The 16,336-nt window shown below is 50.3% G+C and overlaps 2 protein-coding genes across 4 annotated transcripts in view; one reads left to right on the top strand and one right to left on the bottom strand.

Annotated features, from left to right (window-relative positions):
* Nucleotides 1-2,693, top strand: part of PTGS1 (prostaglandin-endoperoxide synthase 1) — a 22,747-nt gene extending 20,054 nt beyond the window's left edge. Inside the window, exons 11-12 of one of the 2 annotated variants that reach the window (XM_087879492.1) lie at nt 796-1,182; nt 1,561-1,695. In XM_087879492.1, coding sequence (XP_087735618.1) covers nt 796-1,154 — 359 coding nt within the window. In that variant the 3' untranslated portion in view covers nt 1,155-1,182; nt 1,561-1,695. Of the gene's footprint in view, nt 1-795 lie in introns of both variants that reach the window. The other variant, XM_034438738.3, reaches the window with a different exon arrangement.
* Nucleotides 2,694-6,995: 4,302 nt separating this feature from the next.
* On the bottom strand, nt 6,996-15,591 carry PDCL (phosducin like). Of its 2 annotated transcripts, none has more exons than XM_060684090.2 (4): nt 15,462-15,591; nt 12,837-13,016; nt 11,005-11,186; nt 6,996-8,140 (listed from the first exon to the last, which is right to left on the bottom strand). In XM_060684090.2, the coding sequence occupies exons 2-4, from the start codon at nt 13,003-13,005 to the stop codon at nt 7,604-7,606; spliced, it is 888 nt and encodes a 295-aa protein (XP_060540073.1). In that variant the 5' UTR covers nt 13,006-13,016; nt 15,462-15,591; the 3' UTR covers nt 6,996-7,603. The 2 variants fall into 2 exon arrangements, with proteins under 2 accessions (XP_060540073.1, XP_034294633.1); XM_034438742.3 differs by lacking the exon at nt 15,462-15,591 and adding an exon at nt 13,216-13,311.
* Nucleotides 15,592-16,336: the final 745 nt, after the last annotated feature.

Below are 16,336 nucleotides of genomic sequence, written 5' to 3'. Positions count from 1 at the left end.
TACAACATCTTTCCATGGAGTGAACCAAGTCTTTGAGTTCTGCAGCTGTTTATCATGTGAAACCAAGATGGAATGATGGCTTCTATTAACTGGGTTTTATTGCTGGGTCGCTTTTGACTAACAAGTTTCTTTAATCGGCTCCATAGATTTTCACTTGGGTGAAGGTCTGGACTATTCCCAGGCCATTCCAGGAGTGGAATAGGATTATCTTGAAACTCCCAAAAAAAGTATTGCTATTAGCCGTCAAACCTATAAAATACACTTTTCCCAAAAGGTTTTCACAATTTTGGCCACTACTGTACCTTTCCTTCCTTCCTTCCTTCCTTCCTTCCTTCCTACCTACCTACCTACTTATCTTCTTTCTTTCTTTTTTCTTTCTTTCTTTCCTTTTCTCTTTCTTTCTCTTTCCTTCCTCCTACCTACCTACCTACCTATCTACCTACTTACCTATCTTTCTCTTCCCTCCCTCCCTCCCTTCCTTCTTTCCTTCCAATTAACCAGTTTCTTTACTCGGCTCCATAGATTTTCAATTGGTTTAAGGTCTGGGCTATTCCCAGGCCATTCCAGCAGCGGAATAGGATTATCTTGAAACTCCAAAAAAAAAAAAAAAAGTAGTGTTATTAGCCATCAAACCTCAAAAATACACTTTTCCCAAAAGGTTTCCACAATTTTGGCCATTACTGTGGCTCTTCCACAATGGGTGGAAAGTCCAGATATGGACAATCTTCGTAGGTCTTTGACGAGCTGAGATATCTCATATTTCCTGATTTCTCTCTCTTCTTTCCTTTGGTGCAGATGACGAGAAGATGGTTGAGAAGCTGGAAGAGATGTACGGAGACATCGACGCTCTGGAGTTCTTCCCCGGCCTGTTGGTGGAGAAGACCTACCCCAACAGCATCTTTGGAGAAAGCATGATCGAGATGGGGGCTCCCTTCTCCTTGAAGGGGCTGCTGGGGAACCCCATCTGCTCCCCCGAATACTGGAAGCCCAGCACTTTTGGGGGCGCCGCCGGCTTCCGAATCGTCAACACGGCAAGCTTGCAAAAACTGGTCTGCCTCAACGTGAAACGGTGTCCCTACGTGGCGTTCCACACACCCGATCACGGAGAGGCCGAAGGCTCCGAGGAGAAGAAGCGGCCTTCAACGGAGCTCTAACAAAACTCCCTTCCATTGAGTTATACAGGTAGTCCTTGACTTACAACCGTTCGCTTTAGCGACCGCTTGACGTTCCGACGGCCCTGAAAACAGTGACTTGTGACCGTTTTCTCACACTCGCGACCTCCCAAACGGTCACATGGTTTTACATTTACGGGATGCTCATGACTGATTCGCATTTGTGACTGTCGCGGTGTTCTGGCCGTCGCGGCTTTCTGACGAGCTGGGGGAGACAGATTCAATTCACCAGCGTGCGACTTAATTTAAGAACCGCACTTAACAAATGCGGCAAGAAAAAAAAGTGGTTTAGAAGTTTAAAAATCAACACCTTTCTCGCCGAACGGCAGAAATTGTGGGCTCAGTTACGGACGTAAATTGAGGATTACCTGTACTTCTCCTCCTCCAGGTGTGAGACCAGGAGGCCATGACGGCATGAGAGCAACAAGGAAAATGAGCACGTGTGTGTGCGTGGACGTGCGGGCCTGTCTCTCTCAGCTTGTAGCCTAGCCCCCTCCCCTACATTCTACAAATGCCTTCAGCGATCCTGTCCAGAGAGGAGAAGAAACACCAACTTAACTGTTTCTGGACATTCTCAGTCCTCCGGGTCATGGTTGTCTCAAAGGTGCTTTTTTTGAAGAGGCAACTGGACTTTTCTGGTTTTTTCTTTGAAGACGTTTCCCTGCTCCTCCAAGAAGCTTCCTCGGTTCTGACTGAATGGTGGAGGACGGAAGGATTTATCTTCCTTGCAGACGGCTGGCCATTTGCATCCTTTTAGAGAGTCGTTGAGGCCAATTGGCGGTAGGGTCCACCTGAGTGGTGCAAATGGGTGTGGAGCCTTCTGGGAACTGCTAAAAGGACTTGTGTTGTAGGTTGGAGAATAGATGGTCGTATCCCTTCCCCTGTTGAGAGAGGGCGGTTCAGCTTTGACGTACATGGCCTTTTTGACCCCTCTTTCAAACCTCTCTGTCCGAAATGTGGACTTTGCTGCCTTCAAAAGAGTGTTGAATGCGGACGGGCTGCTGAATCTGGTCCTGATGGGTTTGTTCTTCTATGTCGAGCCATGCGTTTATGAAGCGGTTGTTTTGTTTCCCCCCAAATCACCAGCGAGGAGGATCAACCCTTCCATTCCCCACCATCCAAATCCAGAGCTGAAGAAGCTTCTTGGATGAGAAGCGAAACGTCTTCAAAGAAAAAAAAACCCAGAAAGTCTTGGGGGGGGGAAGCACTTTTGGGACCACCAGCTTAACGGAGCGGAAGGAATCCATCTCTGGCCAATCTCCTTGGTGGTCTTCAGCTCCCTCCCTGCCCTCTTTTATCTGTGCCTGTCGTAGCTGCCCCCAGGAACTTCTGCAAACAGGAACTGGAGGGGATCAAACCTGCTCTAGGTGAGAGTTTCGGGACCACCTCCCGTCTCTGCTTTCAAAGTTATTCGTGCAGGTATGTGCCCTTTGTGCCTGAGACCAGGAGAAAAACCAACAAACGTGGAGGAAAAAAAGGAGATGTTCAAAATAAAGCGGAAAACCTGATTTGCTGAGCGATCAAGTGAAGATAAATGGGCATTTCTTCTTCTCCAGGTAGGGGGAAATATTGTCACCAGCATCACCTGGAGAAGATGCTGGGATCCAGATGCGCTTGGAGGGCCTCGCTCAGCAATGCTGGCACCAACACCTCTGTAAACCTTACGCTGGTTTTCCAGCATTTGAGAGCTGGGGGGTCTGTGCATGAGACCAGAAGCAGCTTCCCTTTATTAGGAGTTGGATGCCTGTGGCAAAGGGGCTGCCCACTCCCCCATCTCTTGACCCACTGCTGCTCTTTTCAGGGCGGTTATCTGGAATGAGGACCAGGGAAGGAGAGGTGTGATGGGAGGGAAAAATAGAATAGGATAGGGATAGGGAAGAATAGAAATAGAAATAGAAAGAAATAGAAATAATAGGAATAGGAATAGGAATAGGAATAGGAATAGGAATAGGAATAGGAATAGGATAGGATAGGATAGGATAGGATAGGATAGGATAGGATAGAATAACCTAGCTGGAAAGGACCTTGGAGGTCTTCTAGTCCAGCCCCGTGCTCAAGCAGGAGAAAGAAAGAAGAAAGAAAGAAAGAAAGAAAGAAAGAGAAAGGAGGGAGATTGAGAGAGAAAGAAAGAGCGAGAGAAAGGTAAGAAAAAAAGAAAGAAAGAAAGAAAGAGGGAGGGAGAGAGGAGAGAGAAAGAAAAGGAAGGGAGGGAGGGAGGGAGGAAGAGAAAGAAGAAAGAGAAAGGAAAGAAAGAGAGGGAGGAAGAGAGGGAAGAAAGAAAGAAAAGAAAAAAGAAAGGGAGGAATGGAGAGAGGAAAGAAAGAAAGAACGAGAAAGGAGAGAGATTGAGAGAGAGAGAAAGAGCGAGACAAAGGAAAGAAAAAAGGGAGGGAGGGAGGGAGGAAGAGAAGGAAGAAGGAAAGAAAGAAAAGAAAGAAAAAGAGGAAGAGAGGGAAGAAAGAAAGAGAGAGAGAGAGAGAGAGATTGAGAGAGAAAGAGCGAGAGAAAGGAAAGAAAATAAAGGGAGGGAGGAAGAGAAGGAAGAAGGAAAGAAAGAAAGAAGAAAGAGAGGAATGGAGAGAGGAAAGAAAAGAAAAGGAAGGAAGGAAGAGAGGGAGGGAGGGAGGAAGAGAGAGAAGAAAGAAAGAGAGAAAGGAAAGAAAAAAGAAAGACAGGGAGGAAGAGAGGGAAGAAAGAAAGAAAAGAAAAAAGAGAGGAACAGCGAAAGGAAAGAAAGAAAGAAACACAAGGAAGACAAAGACAAAACCAAACTATAACATAGAATCACATAGCACCTATTTCATCTTCACTCTATTCTCTTTTAAATTTTAATTTTACCACTACCAGCCTGGTTTGCCCAGCCCCCTCCCCTTGTTCAATCCTCCTGTTCTTTTTTCTCAGTAGAAGAAGAAAAAAAAAAAAAGCCTCCTGAAATTTCAACAAAAGGGTCACGCTTTCTCTCTCTCTCTGTGTGTGCATGTGTGTGCAAAACTCACTCGCGTGGGTGGCCTCTTCCTCTTTAGGGTGGGGCGGACAGAAATTACAACCTCGGATTCCGAAAAGCCAAACCAAACCTGATGGATTTCTCAACCCCACGATAAACAAATCCTTCCGTCGAGCGCAGGTGTGTCTACCTGCGGCCCTTCGGGGGACGCTACCTCTCCGCTCCCATCATCCCCCGCTCAGCACCCTGGCTGGGGAGGAGGGAGTATAGAATCCATCTGGAGGGCGCAGCAGCTGGGAAAGGCTGCTGCAACATAGGCTCTGGGGCTCTAAGGCTTAATCCGAGCAGCTGGTAGGCTTAATTTCATGCTAAAAGGACATAAACTAATGTTTACTGCTTGAGTCACTCACGCATATAAACTGTTTACTGCCTGAGTCACCAGTGTTCCTTGAGAGGGACCATTTGCTCTTCACGGCACGCCTTCCGGGCCTGACCCCGCCAGAGGAAGCTCCGGGCAGACGGATTCTTGCAAAATGGAGAAAGTTCTGCTTCCTGGCATTGTAGGAATCGTAAATCACGGATAAACATGCAACGGAGACGGTTGGGGAAAACTGGGCATTCAGCAAAAATCAAAGTTTCACGCGTCGTTCTGAAACTGCTCCTGCGTCACGGTTTCTCCTCTCTGGACTGGGTCCCGGAAAGCCCAAATGACGCCTGGTTTCACCGGAGGAAATCTGGTCCAGCTTAATGGGTTCCGCCAGAAAGGGTGTAGTAGGCAGTGTAGGACGGGCTGCCTGTGTTTGCTCTGTGGCTGCATGGGGGCCAGAACTGAAGGATGCGAGAAAGGAGAATATTTGTAGCTCGGGATTCAAATGAAAAGGTCCTCGGTGCTCTCCGAGCTCGCGCGGGTTTTCTTGTCGACATTTCAAGACCCAACATCAGTGCGAGAAGGGAATGGGGTGTGGAGAGGAGGTGGCGGAGGGAGGAAGGAGGAAGGGAGGAAGAGGAGGAGGACTGTGGGAGTCCTTGGTGTTCTCTGAGCCTGGTGGTTTTCTTGTAGACGTTTCATGACCCAACTAGGGAACATCATCAGTGCTAGAAGGAAATGGGGATTGTGGAGAGGAGGAGGAGGAGGAGGAGGAGATGACGATGACTGTGGGGCCCTTAATACTCTCTGAGCTTGTTTTCTTGTAGACGTTTCCTGACCCAACTAGGGAACATCATCAGTGCGACAAGGGAGGAAATGGGAGGAAGCCTCATCAGCACTAACACTGATAACGTTACCTAGTTGGGTCAGGAAAGGTCTGCAAGATAACCCCAGAGCTCAGACATCACCAACAATTCCTGAAGGGTACACGGTATTTTTTTTTTCACCGGAAGCCCCTGGTTTAGAAGGAGCTTTGCAACCAGAGTGTTGCAGTGTGACGCATTCTCTATTTAAAGAAGCAACTTAGAACTATGGAGAAATTTCCTAACAGCGAGAACAATTAACCAGTGGAACAGCTTGCCACCAGAAATCGCGGGACCTCCAACACTAGAGGCTTTTATGAAGAGACTTGGACGGTCATTTGTCTGAAACGGTATATTGGGTCTCCTGCCTGATCAGGGAGTTGGACTAGAAGACCTCCAAGGTCCCTTCCAACTCGTTATCGAGATAGACTAGGTGTCAGCAACCTGGGGCTCCGGAGCCGCATGTGGCTCTTTGGGCCCTCTGCTGTGGCTCCGTCGGGTGATCCCACCACCGGCTGTCCCCGCCCCTCGCCCTTCCTTCCCAGTCACTCCTCGCCTGGCCTGAGAAGGTAAGGGTGATGGCGGGGGATGGAGAAGCAGCCAGGGCAGAGAGATACAGAGAGAGGGGAGGGGGAGGAGGGAGGGGGGGAAAGAGGGAGGGAGGGAGAGATCAAAAGGGTTTTGTGGTTCCCGGTGTTTTTTAACAACTGGTTCTGTGCTCTAATGACCGGCTGGGTAGGCCTGGCTGGGGGGGGGGGGTCATGTGACTGGTGGAAGTGAGTGACATCGAGTTGGCCACGCCCAGCCAGGTTTTGTGGCTCCCGGTGTTTTCTTTTGTGTGTGAAACGGGTCCAAATGGCTCTTCTCAGACCCCCTGAGCTAGACAGTTTATCTGGGTTGAATTTATGCCAATCTCTGCCCTGCCCGATAGTTCAATCACACCCACCCTCCACTGCCTTGGAACCGGCTGAAGCCTGGGGGAGGGGGGGGCATTTAGTGCCCTAGAGTTGTTTTTTTCCCCCCCCTTGTTATGATAATCCAAAGATAAACCAGTAGCAGCTTCCAAACTTCCTTCTAAATGGTCTAGGAATGTGGTGTTGCGTCATCGCCAGCTCCCTCCGGCCTCAAAAACTCCCCCTCTCAACTGACACAAAAGAAAAAGCTTTTGGGTGCCACTTCTCTCCCCCCCCACCCTTTTTTTCCCCATGGCCCCAAAGCTTTGATGAAACACACACACACACACAGGGTGAAATGCTCTGAAATCTGCTACCAGTTCGCTTCGAGCGTTTATGTGCGGTGCGCGCCAAATGTGCAATTTTTTTCCAGCAGCGCTGAAAAAGGAGAATTAAGAAGCGTTTCCTGGTAGGTAGAACAGCGAGAGGGAGGGGTGGGGGGAAAGAGCTGTGCTGCGCAATTTAGATTCGCTGGAAAGCTTTCGAGAGAAATCTAAATCACGCGGCACAGCTGATCGTCGGAAATACCGGTTCGCCCGAACCTGTAGTATTTTTTTTTTTAAACGACCGGTACGGGGGAACCGGTCTGAACCGGTAGCATTTCGCCCCCGATACATACGCACACAGACCTTGCCCAGGACGGCCGTTTTCCCCACCTCGGTTTGATCAAGCAATTATACGCTCCATTAGAGAAGCTTCGGATTTTAATCTTTTATTGCATTAAGAAAACATGGTAAGTTTTGCTAGGCATGGAGACGTCTTCGACAGTCAATCTGCACGATTGGTGGTGGGGGAGGAGAGGGCGACACAGACACTCCGAGACGGCCACGACCAGAGGGAGAGGAAGAGGGAGGGAGGGAGGGAGGGAAAGAGAGAGAGAGAGACAGAGAGAGAGAGAATTTTTCACGGGACGGAAAAAAGGTAACCAGGCTAGGAGCGGCCCCCCCACCCCAAGCAACTCGAGACATCCACGTCCTGCCGATCGCGGGTCAGGTTTGAAGCGAAGGACGAGAGGCTCCCTCTCTCCAAGCAAACGGTAGGGCTGACCCACACGCGCCCCACCTCCCCGCTCTGGGGGTGGCTGCAGTGACAGGACTCCAAACTAAAAAGGCCTATTTCTGAATCTACGCAGTTGCCCAGGAGGAGGAGGAGGATGGCAGGGCTCGGGGACCACCGCCGAAGTTGCAGACCTGCCCGATGGGTCTGGGGGGCTCGAGGGTGAATGACTACTACCCTTTTCAAGCCAGCCAGGGGCCCTCGAGGGAGGGGGGCAAACGGGAGCGGGGACCCCGTGGCTCTGGTTCTCAGTCGATCTCCAAGTCGCTCTCCTCGTCGTAGCACGAGGCAGCGTTGCAAATGGAGGTGGTGTAGAGCACCACGTCCTTCTCCGGCAGCAGGCTGAACTCCTGTAGGAAAGCCTCCAAGTCCGCGGCGAAGAAGTCTTGGCCCAGCTGGTCGGTGAGGCGGATGAAGTTGCCGATCAGCTCCCCGCCCTTGTAAACCAGCAGGGCCGGCAGGGCGTTGCTGGTGAAGCGGGAGCTGGTGCCGATCAGGGAGCTGCGCACCCGGCAGAATTTCACCGTGGGGTACTCGGCGGCCAGGCAGAGCATGCAGCCGTCCAGGGCTTCGGCCCCGGGGATGTGGTCCTCGTAGATGTGGATCATGACCAGGGTTTTCTTGTTGCCTTGGTCCACCGTCTCCAAGAAGGCCTCGGCGCTTTGGATCTCAAAGACCTGCTTAAACTGTTGGCCCGGGTGCAGCTGGCGGCGCATTTCCTCCATGCGCTGCTTGCGGTATTGCTGCAGGAACGCCTCGTCGTCCGCTTCCTGGTGCAGTGCCAGCTTGGGGAGGGGGAGGGGGAGGGAGGGAGAGGAAGAAAGAGGCCACAGCTTTTAATGGGGTGGGAGGAGGTCGCGGGAGGGGGAAGGAGATCCTGCCTGTGTCAGGCCCGGAAGCCATTTTTTGCGTTGGGCCTTCAGGCCTGCCACGTTGACTGCTGTGGGAAACTGGGAGGGGGGGGAATGTATGGAGCCAGGGTTTGATATGTAGTCAAAACAACATTCTTTTCTCAGAGAGTCAAGGACATCTTGCCCTGCAGCTGCATGAGGTGTGACTGGGAGGCAAGGAACCCTGCGAATAATCAGGAAGCGCAACGATAGCAGAAGAGGGACCTTGGAGGTCTTCCAGTCCAACCTCCGGCTCAAACAGGAAAGCCTACACCAGGGTGTCAAACTCGAGGCCTGTGGGCCGGATCTAGCCTGCGGGGTGCTTAGATCTGGCCTGCAGGGCCGCCCTGGAAACAGCGGACCGGCCCATTGTGCCTCTGCCAGTGAAAACGGAGCTCGGGAGGGCTGCGAGCAGCTGTTTTCACTGGCAGAGAGTTGCAGGAGGCCGACACGGCCAAAAACGGAGCCCAGGAGCCCATTTTTTGCTGGCGTTTTCGCACCACAGGCGCCCCTGACACGAGTGATGTCATGGTGGCCACGCAAACCCCAGCCCCCCCCCCAAGGTCAAACACAACCCTCAATGAAAGAGTTGCGGCCCTCAATGAAATCGAGTTAGATACCCCTGCCCTATCCCATTCCAGAGAAACCAATTTCTTCTCGAAAACCTCACAACTTCTGGGGTGGGGAAGCCTTTTCACCGATTAATTGTTCTCACTGTCAGGAAATTTCTCTTTTATTTGCTAGGTCGCTTCTCTCCTCAATTCTGTTGCTTCTTATGTTGCCTTCAAGCGCTCTGGAAAATAGGCTGACACCCCCCCCCCCCCTTTTCTCTCTTCTTGGTTGTTTCAGAGCAAGCTAAAATAATCATAGGCCTGGAGATTAAAAACACGTGAAGAATTGTTGCAGGATTCGGGTCTGCCTAGTCTAGAGAAAAGAAGGGGAAGACATGAGAACAATCTTCCAATATTGGAGGGGCTCCTACAAAGACGAGGGGCTCAAATTATTCTCCAAAGCACCCAGAGGGCAGGACAAGAAACAATGGATGGAAACTAATCAAGGAGAGAAGCCATCTGGAATGAAGGAGAAACTTCCTAACAGTGAGGACAATTAATCAGTGGAACGGCTTGCCACCAGAAGTTGTGGGTGCTCCAACACTGGAAGCTTTTAAAGAAGAGATTGGACAGCCATTTGTCTGAAATGGTATAGGGTCTCCTGCTTGAGTAGGGGGTTGGACTAGAAGACCTCAAAGGTCCCTTCCAGCCCTGTTCTGATTTTGATTCTCTGTGGCAGTCACTCACGTACTGGAATGCAGCTATCATTTCACCCCTAATTCGTCTCTTCTTCTGTTAGACATATCCAGTTCCCGTATGTCTGTCTGTCTGTCTATCAATCTCTATTTCTAAACCCTATCTACCTACCTATCCATCCATCCATCCATCCACCTACCTACCTATCTCTATTTCTAGACTCTATCTATCTATCTACCTACCTACCTACCTACCTTCTATCTATCTATCATCTATCTATCTAAACTCTCTCTATTTCTAACCTCTATCATCTATCTACCTACCTCCATCTACCTACCTATCTCTATTTCTAAACTCTATCTATCTATCTATCTATCTATCTATCTATCTATCTATCTATCTATCCATCCATCCATCCATCCATCCATCCATCCATCCACCTATCTCTTTCTAAATTCTATCCATCCATCCATCCATCCATCCATCCATCCATCCATCCACCTGCCTATCTTTATTTCTAAACTCTATCTATCTATCTTCTATCTATCATCTATCTCTTTCTAAACTCTCTCTCTATTTCTAACCTCTATCATCTATCTATCTATCCATCCATCCATCTACCTACCTATCTCTATTTCTAAACTCTATCCATCCATCCATCCATCCATCCATCCATCCATCCATCCATCCGCCTATCTTTATTTCTAAACTCTATCTATCTATCTATCTATCATCTATCTCTATTACTAAACTCTCTATTTCTAAACTCTCTATCTATCATCTATCTATCTATCATCTATCTATCTATCTATCTATCCATCCATCCATCCATCCATCCATCCATCTACCTATCTCTATTTCTAAACTCTATCCATCCATCCATATCTCTATTTCTCTATTACCTCTATTACCTATCTCTATTACCTATCTATATCTATCTATCTATCTATCTATCTATCTATCTATCTATCTATCTATCTATCTATCTATCATCTATCTACCTACCTACCTACCTACCTACCTACCTACCTACCTACCTACCTACCTAATCTCTCTCTCTCTCTCTCTCTCTCCCTCCTTTGGTTGCCTCTATGAAAGTTTTGCCTTCCTTCCTGAAACTCAAAGACTGGAACTTTTGCGAGAAGCATCGGTGAATCCTAGCTCAACCCTTTCTATTCTCACCTAGCCAACCTTCTCAGGTGGGTCCTTTGGAGGGAGACCGAGATCTGGCCGAGAATCAAGTCAGCCACCTGATTTCAGCCTCTGGAGAATTTTGAGAGATACAAGCGTCTGGATTGTTAAAACGCGCAATGACAGGTGCGAGACGCAGGGCGAGCGGAAGCCTGGGTTGGCGGACGGGATTTGAATCTTGTAAGCCAGCCAGAGTTACCGTGTGGCAAGGTGGGGAAAGCTCAATAAATTGTACAAATAAAATACATTTCTCCACAGCCTCTTGCACCACTTGCCGACGTCGGAAAAAACCAATCCGAGATCCGCCGGGAGGATTAATACCTTGTCGTTCAGCTTCTCCTGCAGCTCCTTCTGCTTCTGCTTGTCCTTCTCTTCATCCAGGTGTGATTGGCAGGTCATGGAGAGTTTCTGGATGAGCCTCTGCATCTCCCGGCACTGCTCCTCCCTCTGCTCCGTTTCCAGCTGTTTGAACCTTCTCCAGTCGTTGATCACGCCTTTAGGGCCTGAGGAAAAAAACGCGTCCCACCACTCAATCAATCTCGATTTTTTTTTTTTTAAAAAAAGGACCACCCGATGCCCCCAATTACAGTGAGGAGTTATTGTGGTTGCTGTTTTGGGACTAAGTTTTTAATTTTATTTTATAACATACAAAAATTCCAATTTCAATTGAAGAGGGGGTTGTCCGGGTATAAATCATTTCAGGAAATAATGAAGTGTTTACACAACGATATTCCTTGCATTAATATCAATTATATTAATAATTAGTTGGATACCCGTGCTCCGCTACGGAATTATACGATCGGGCTTGATAAATCGATTTTCGGGCTGTTTTCAGGCCATTTTCGGGGCCCTTTTTGGGGCTGTTTTCAGGCAATTTTTAGGGCCCTTTTTGGGGCCCTTTTTGGGGCTGTTTTCAGGCAATTTTTAGGGCCGTTTTTGGGGCCCTTTTTGGGGCTGTTTTCAGGCAATTTTTAGGGCCGTTTTTGGGGCCATTTTGGGGGCAGTTTTCAGGCAATTTTTAGGGCCGTTTTTGGGGCTGTTTTCAGGCAATTTTTAGGGCCGTTTTTGGGGACATTTTTGGGGCCATTTTTTTGGGCTGTTTTCAGGCAATTTTTAGGGCAGTTTTTGGGGCCATTTTGGGGGCTGTTTTCAGGCAATTTTTAGGGCCGTTTTTGGGGCCATTTTGTGGGCTGCATTCAGGCCATTTTTAGGGCAGTTTTTGGGGCCGTTTTCAGGCAATTTTTAGGGCCGTTTTTGGGGCCATTTTTGGGGCCGTTTTCAGGCCGTTTTCGGGGCCCTTTTTGGGGCTGTTTTCAGGCAATTTTTAGGGCCGTTTTTGGGGCCATTTTTGGGGCCGTTTTCAGGCAATTTTTAGGGCCGTTTTTGGGGCTCTTTTTGGGGCTGTTTTCAGGCAATTTTTAGGGCCATTTTTGGGGCTGTTCTCAGGCCATTTTCGGGGCCCTTTTTGGGGCTGTTTTCAGGCAATTTTTAGGGCCGTTTTTGGGGCCGTTTTTTGGGCTGTTTTCAGGCAATTTTTAGGGCCGTTTTTTGGGCCATTTTTGGGGCTGTTTTCAGGCCATTTTCAGGGCCCTTTTTGGGGCTGTTTTCAGGCAATTTTTAGGGCCCTTTTTGGGGCCCTTTTTGGGGCTGTTTTCAGGCAATTTTTAGGGCCGTTTTGGGGGCCCTTTTTGGGGCTGTTTTCAGGCAATTTTTAGGGCCATTTTGGGGGCCCTTTTTGGGGCTGTTTTCAGGCAATTTTTAGGGCCGTTTTTGGGGCCGTTTTTGGGGCCGTTTTCAGGCAATTTTTAGGGCCGTTTTTGGGGCCATTTTGTGGGCTGCATTCAGGCCATTTTTTGGGCCGTTTTCAGGCAATTTTTAGGGCCGTTTTTTGGGCCGTTTTCATGCCATTTCCCGGGCCGTTTTCCAGACCATTTCCAGGCAATTTTTGGGACCATTTTTTGGGGCCATTTTGGGGGCTGTTTTCAGGCCATTTTGGGGGCCGTTTTCAGCCCAAAAAACGGCCCAAATGTAAGCACGCCGGCCAGCTGGTTTTTGGGTTTCCGGTGCACCAGTGCACGCACATGCACGCATGTTCCAGTTGGGCACCCGGTGCCGAAAAGGTTCGCCATCAGTGCTCCAAAGGAAGGTGGTACCTGTGTTTATGGCACTGCCGTCAGCGCTGAGTGCCACCTCTTCCGTCACGGCGGCATCGTGGGCAGCGGCAGATCCCTCGTTGTCGTCCTTCTCACTATCCTCCTCATCGCTGCTGCTGTAGTAGTACTGGAGTTTCTCCCCCAGCAGCTTATCGTCCAGGGTGGTCATCGTGTGGGGGGCTGCGAAAGGAAACAAGAGAAAGTCACAGGGAAGCCGAAGGGCTGCGGGAGAACGGAGCCTCTGTCCTTGCTGCCACCGTACCGCGTTTCCGTCCGTCGCCGAGAGAGAGAAAATAAAGTCAACGACAAACAGGTAAAAAACAACTGCAGTGTGCAAAACAGTTTGGGAACCTCTGGGACCAGCACGACTTCTACCTACCTACAACACAAAATTATATGTTCGATGCCGACAGGGGATTCTTCTCACATCAGTCCCGATCCAGCCAGTGGATTAATACTAGCACTACGCCCTCTCCTGCTTAACAGATTTGATATTTTTAATTCCACCCCCCCCCCATCTAAAAATGGTCAAATATAGAGATATGAACGAGACAGCAACACTAACAAAAAGGGGCATTAGCATCCCCCCCCCTCCTTAATCCCCCTCTTTATCCTCTCAGCAGGTTCTGGATTTGCCAGCAGGAATTTTAAAAGCCATCTGGCAGCTCAGTTGTTAAAAAAGATTTTTTAAAAAAAAAAGATATTTCTCTGGGGCTACGAATTGTGGGCCAAGAAGAAAAGCAGTTTCCCCCCCCCCCCGGTGATGCTGAGGGATTTTTGGGGGGGGGTTGGGGGGGCAAAGCAGGGCACTCTTGCATCTCAACTCTGGCTTAGGGGGCTTTTAGGAGGATTTCCGGAGCAGCTTGGAGAAGAGAGAAGCCCATCCGAGGAATTCTGCTGGATGCTGGGATTAACAGGCTGAGCTGGCCTGAAGCTAAAACTGCTCTTTTTTTAAAAGAAAGAAAGAAAGAAAGAAAGAAAGGAAGGAAGGAAGGAAGGAAGGAAGGAAGGAAGGAAGGAAGGAAGGAAGAAAAAGAAAGAAAGAAAGAAAGAAAGAAAGAAAGAGGAAGGAAGGAAGGAAGGAAGGAAGGAAGGAAGGAAGAAAAAGAAAGAAAGAAAGAAAGAAAGAAAGGAAGGAAGGAAGGAAGGAAGGAAGGAAGGAAGAAAAAGAAAGAAAGAAAGAAAGAAAGAAAGAAAGAAAGGAAGGAAGGAAGGAAGGAAGGAAGGAAGGAAGGAAGGAAGGAAGGACAGGACAGTCACCTGTTTGAAATTGTTTGCTTGGGGTTGGACTAGAAGACCTCCAAGGTCCCTTCTAGCTCTATTCTGATTGATTGATTGATTGATTGATTGATTGATCAATCTCCTTTGGGAAGGTTAACTTGTTTCTTTCCCTTAATCTGCTTTAACCCCCTTTCCTATGTGCAAGACAGCTCTCCCCTTTCCTGTGGGGCAAGCCGGCGTCCTGCTTTCCAACACCCTCCCTGCAGGGCAGACCGGCTTCCCAGCTCTGTGGGGCAGGTACCGCCCCTTGCCCCTCTTCCTGTGGGGCAGGCCAGCTCCTTTGGAACCCCCTCCTTTTCAACACCCTCCCTTCAGGGCAGACCAGCCCTCCCCCCTTCCCAGCCCTATGGGGTAGGTACCCCCTCTTTCCCATCCCCCTCCCTGAAGAGTAGCCCACCCTCCCTTTCCCATCTCTTCCCTTTGGGTCAGCCCAGTCCCCCCCTTTCCAACACCCTCCCTTCAGGGCAGACCAGGCCCCCCTTCCCAGTTCTATGGGGTAGGTGCCCCCTGTTTCCTAGCCCTTTCCCTGTGGGTCAGCCCAGCCTTCCTTTCCCATCTCTTCCTTTGGGTCAGCCCAGCCCCTCCTTCCCCCCTTTTTTCCAACACCCTCCCTGCAGGGCAGCCCCCCCTTCCCAGCCCTGTGGGGTAGGCACCACTTCTTTCCCTGTCCTCTCCCTTCCAGCTTCCTCCCGGAGGATGAGCCCACCCTCCCTTTTCCATTTCTTTCCTTTGGGGCAGCACAGCCCCCCACCTTCCCAGCCCCCTTTGTTCCAACACCCTCCCTGTGGGGCAGACCAGTCCCCCCCATCCCAGCCCTACGGGGTAGGTGTCCCCTCTTTCCTAGCCCCCTCCCTTCTAGCCCCCTCCTTGAGGAATTCCAGCCCCCCTCCCTTTCCCATCTCTTCCCTTTGGGTCAGCCCCCCTCTTTCCAACACCCTCCCTGTGGGGTAGACCAGCCCCCCCTTCCCAGCCCTATATGATAGGCACCCCCTCTTTCCCAGCCCCCCTCCCTTTTCCCCATCTCTTCCCTTTGGGGCAGCCCAGCCCCCCCTCCCCTTTTTCCAAAACCCTCCCTGTGGGGTAGACCAGCCCCCCCTTCCCAGCCCTATGGGGTAGTTGCCCCCTCTTTCCCAGCCCCCTCCCTGAGGATCAGCCCCCCCCTCCCTTTTCCCCATCTCTTCCCTTTGGGGCAGCTCAGCCCCCCCCTTCCCCACTTTTTAACAACACCCTCCCTGCAGGGTAGACCAGCCCCCCCTTCCCTATGGGGTAGGCGCCCCCTCCCTTCCAACACGCCCCTCCCACCCCCCGTGGGGCAGCCCAGCCCCCCCCTCCCCAATTCCTCACCCTCCGAGGGGCGGCTTCTTTCTTCCTCTCTCTCTCTCTCTTCCCCCCTCCTTCCAGGAAGACGCGCAAAGGAGGCTGGGAAAAAAGGGGCGGGGCAGAAAGGAAGGCGGGGCCGGCCCAGGCCATAGAGGTAAAAAAAAAAAGAGATCTCGCTCGCACTGCACCACTTCCGGTTCCTTTTTGAAACCCCCCAAAAGGAAAACCAACCACTTAACGTGGGCTGATCCACGCGTGGCTTTTTAATAGACGCCTCCGTCTTTTCTCCCCTCCCCCGCCATCATTTTTCTGCCATTCAAACCGTATCTATGCAGCCAAAGGGGGTTTCTGGGCCGGTTTCAGTCGCTCCTTAAGGGCGAAGAAAGGCCGCAAACGTCCCCGTTCTTTCCGTTTCTTCTTCGTTCCCCATGGGGGGAAAGTCTCGGGCCGTCTGTTGTACGATGAACCCCTCCATTTGGCTGGCTGGCGCACCCTTTTCCACTCTTTGGCCCCGCAAGGGTCGCTTGAGAACCGGAAGTGCGCGCGCGTCGCTCGGTGGGGAGGAGGAAAGGCAAGAAAACGCCCGCTCGGCCCCCTGCCGGCGGGAAAGGGGACTCCCATCAATAAATAAGCTGGTTGCTATGGTGATTCAGGCCTAGTCGCTCAGCCTTAAGCCTGCGCAAAACAATAACAAACTCCCCAGCACCAGGCTGGATTTGTTTTATTTCATGCCCAGTCGTTGTTATATACGGGAAACGATTGACGTTGGGCCCCAAAGCCACGTTAATAATATTTGCAACTATGAGACTATGGGGGTTGGACTAGATGACCTCCAAAGTCCCTTCCAACTCTCTTACTGCTGTTATTAAAACAACCAACTTCTCTTACAATCCAGAAAG

Source organism: Pantherophis guttatus, chromosome 16 (assembly GCF_059756535.1).
Source record: "Pantherophis guttatus breed Tessera chromosome 16, ASM5975653v1, whole genome shotgun sequence".
Classification (NCBI taxonomy): domain Eukaryota; kingdom Metazoa; phylum Chordata; class Lepidosauria; order Squamata; family Colubridae; genus Pantherophis; species Pantherophis guttatus.
This window is presented reverse-complemented; position numbering and strand designations above follow the sequence as displayed.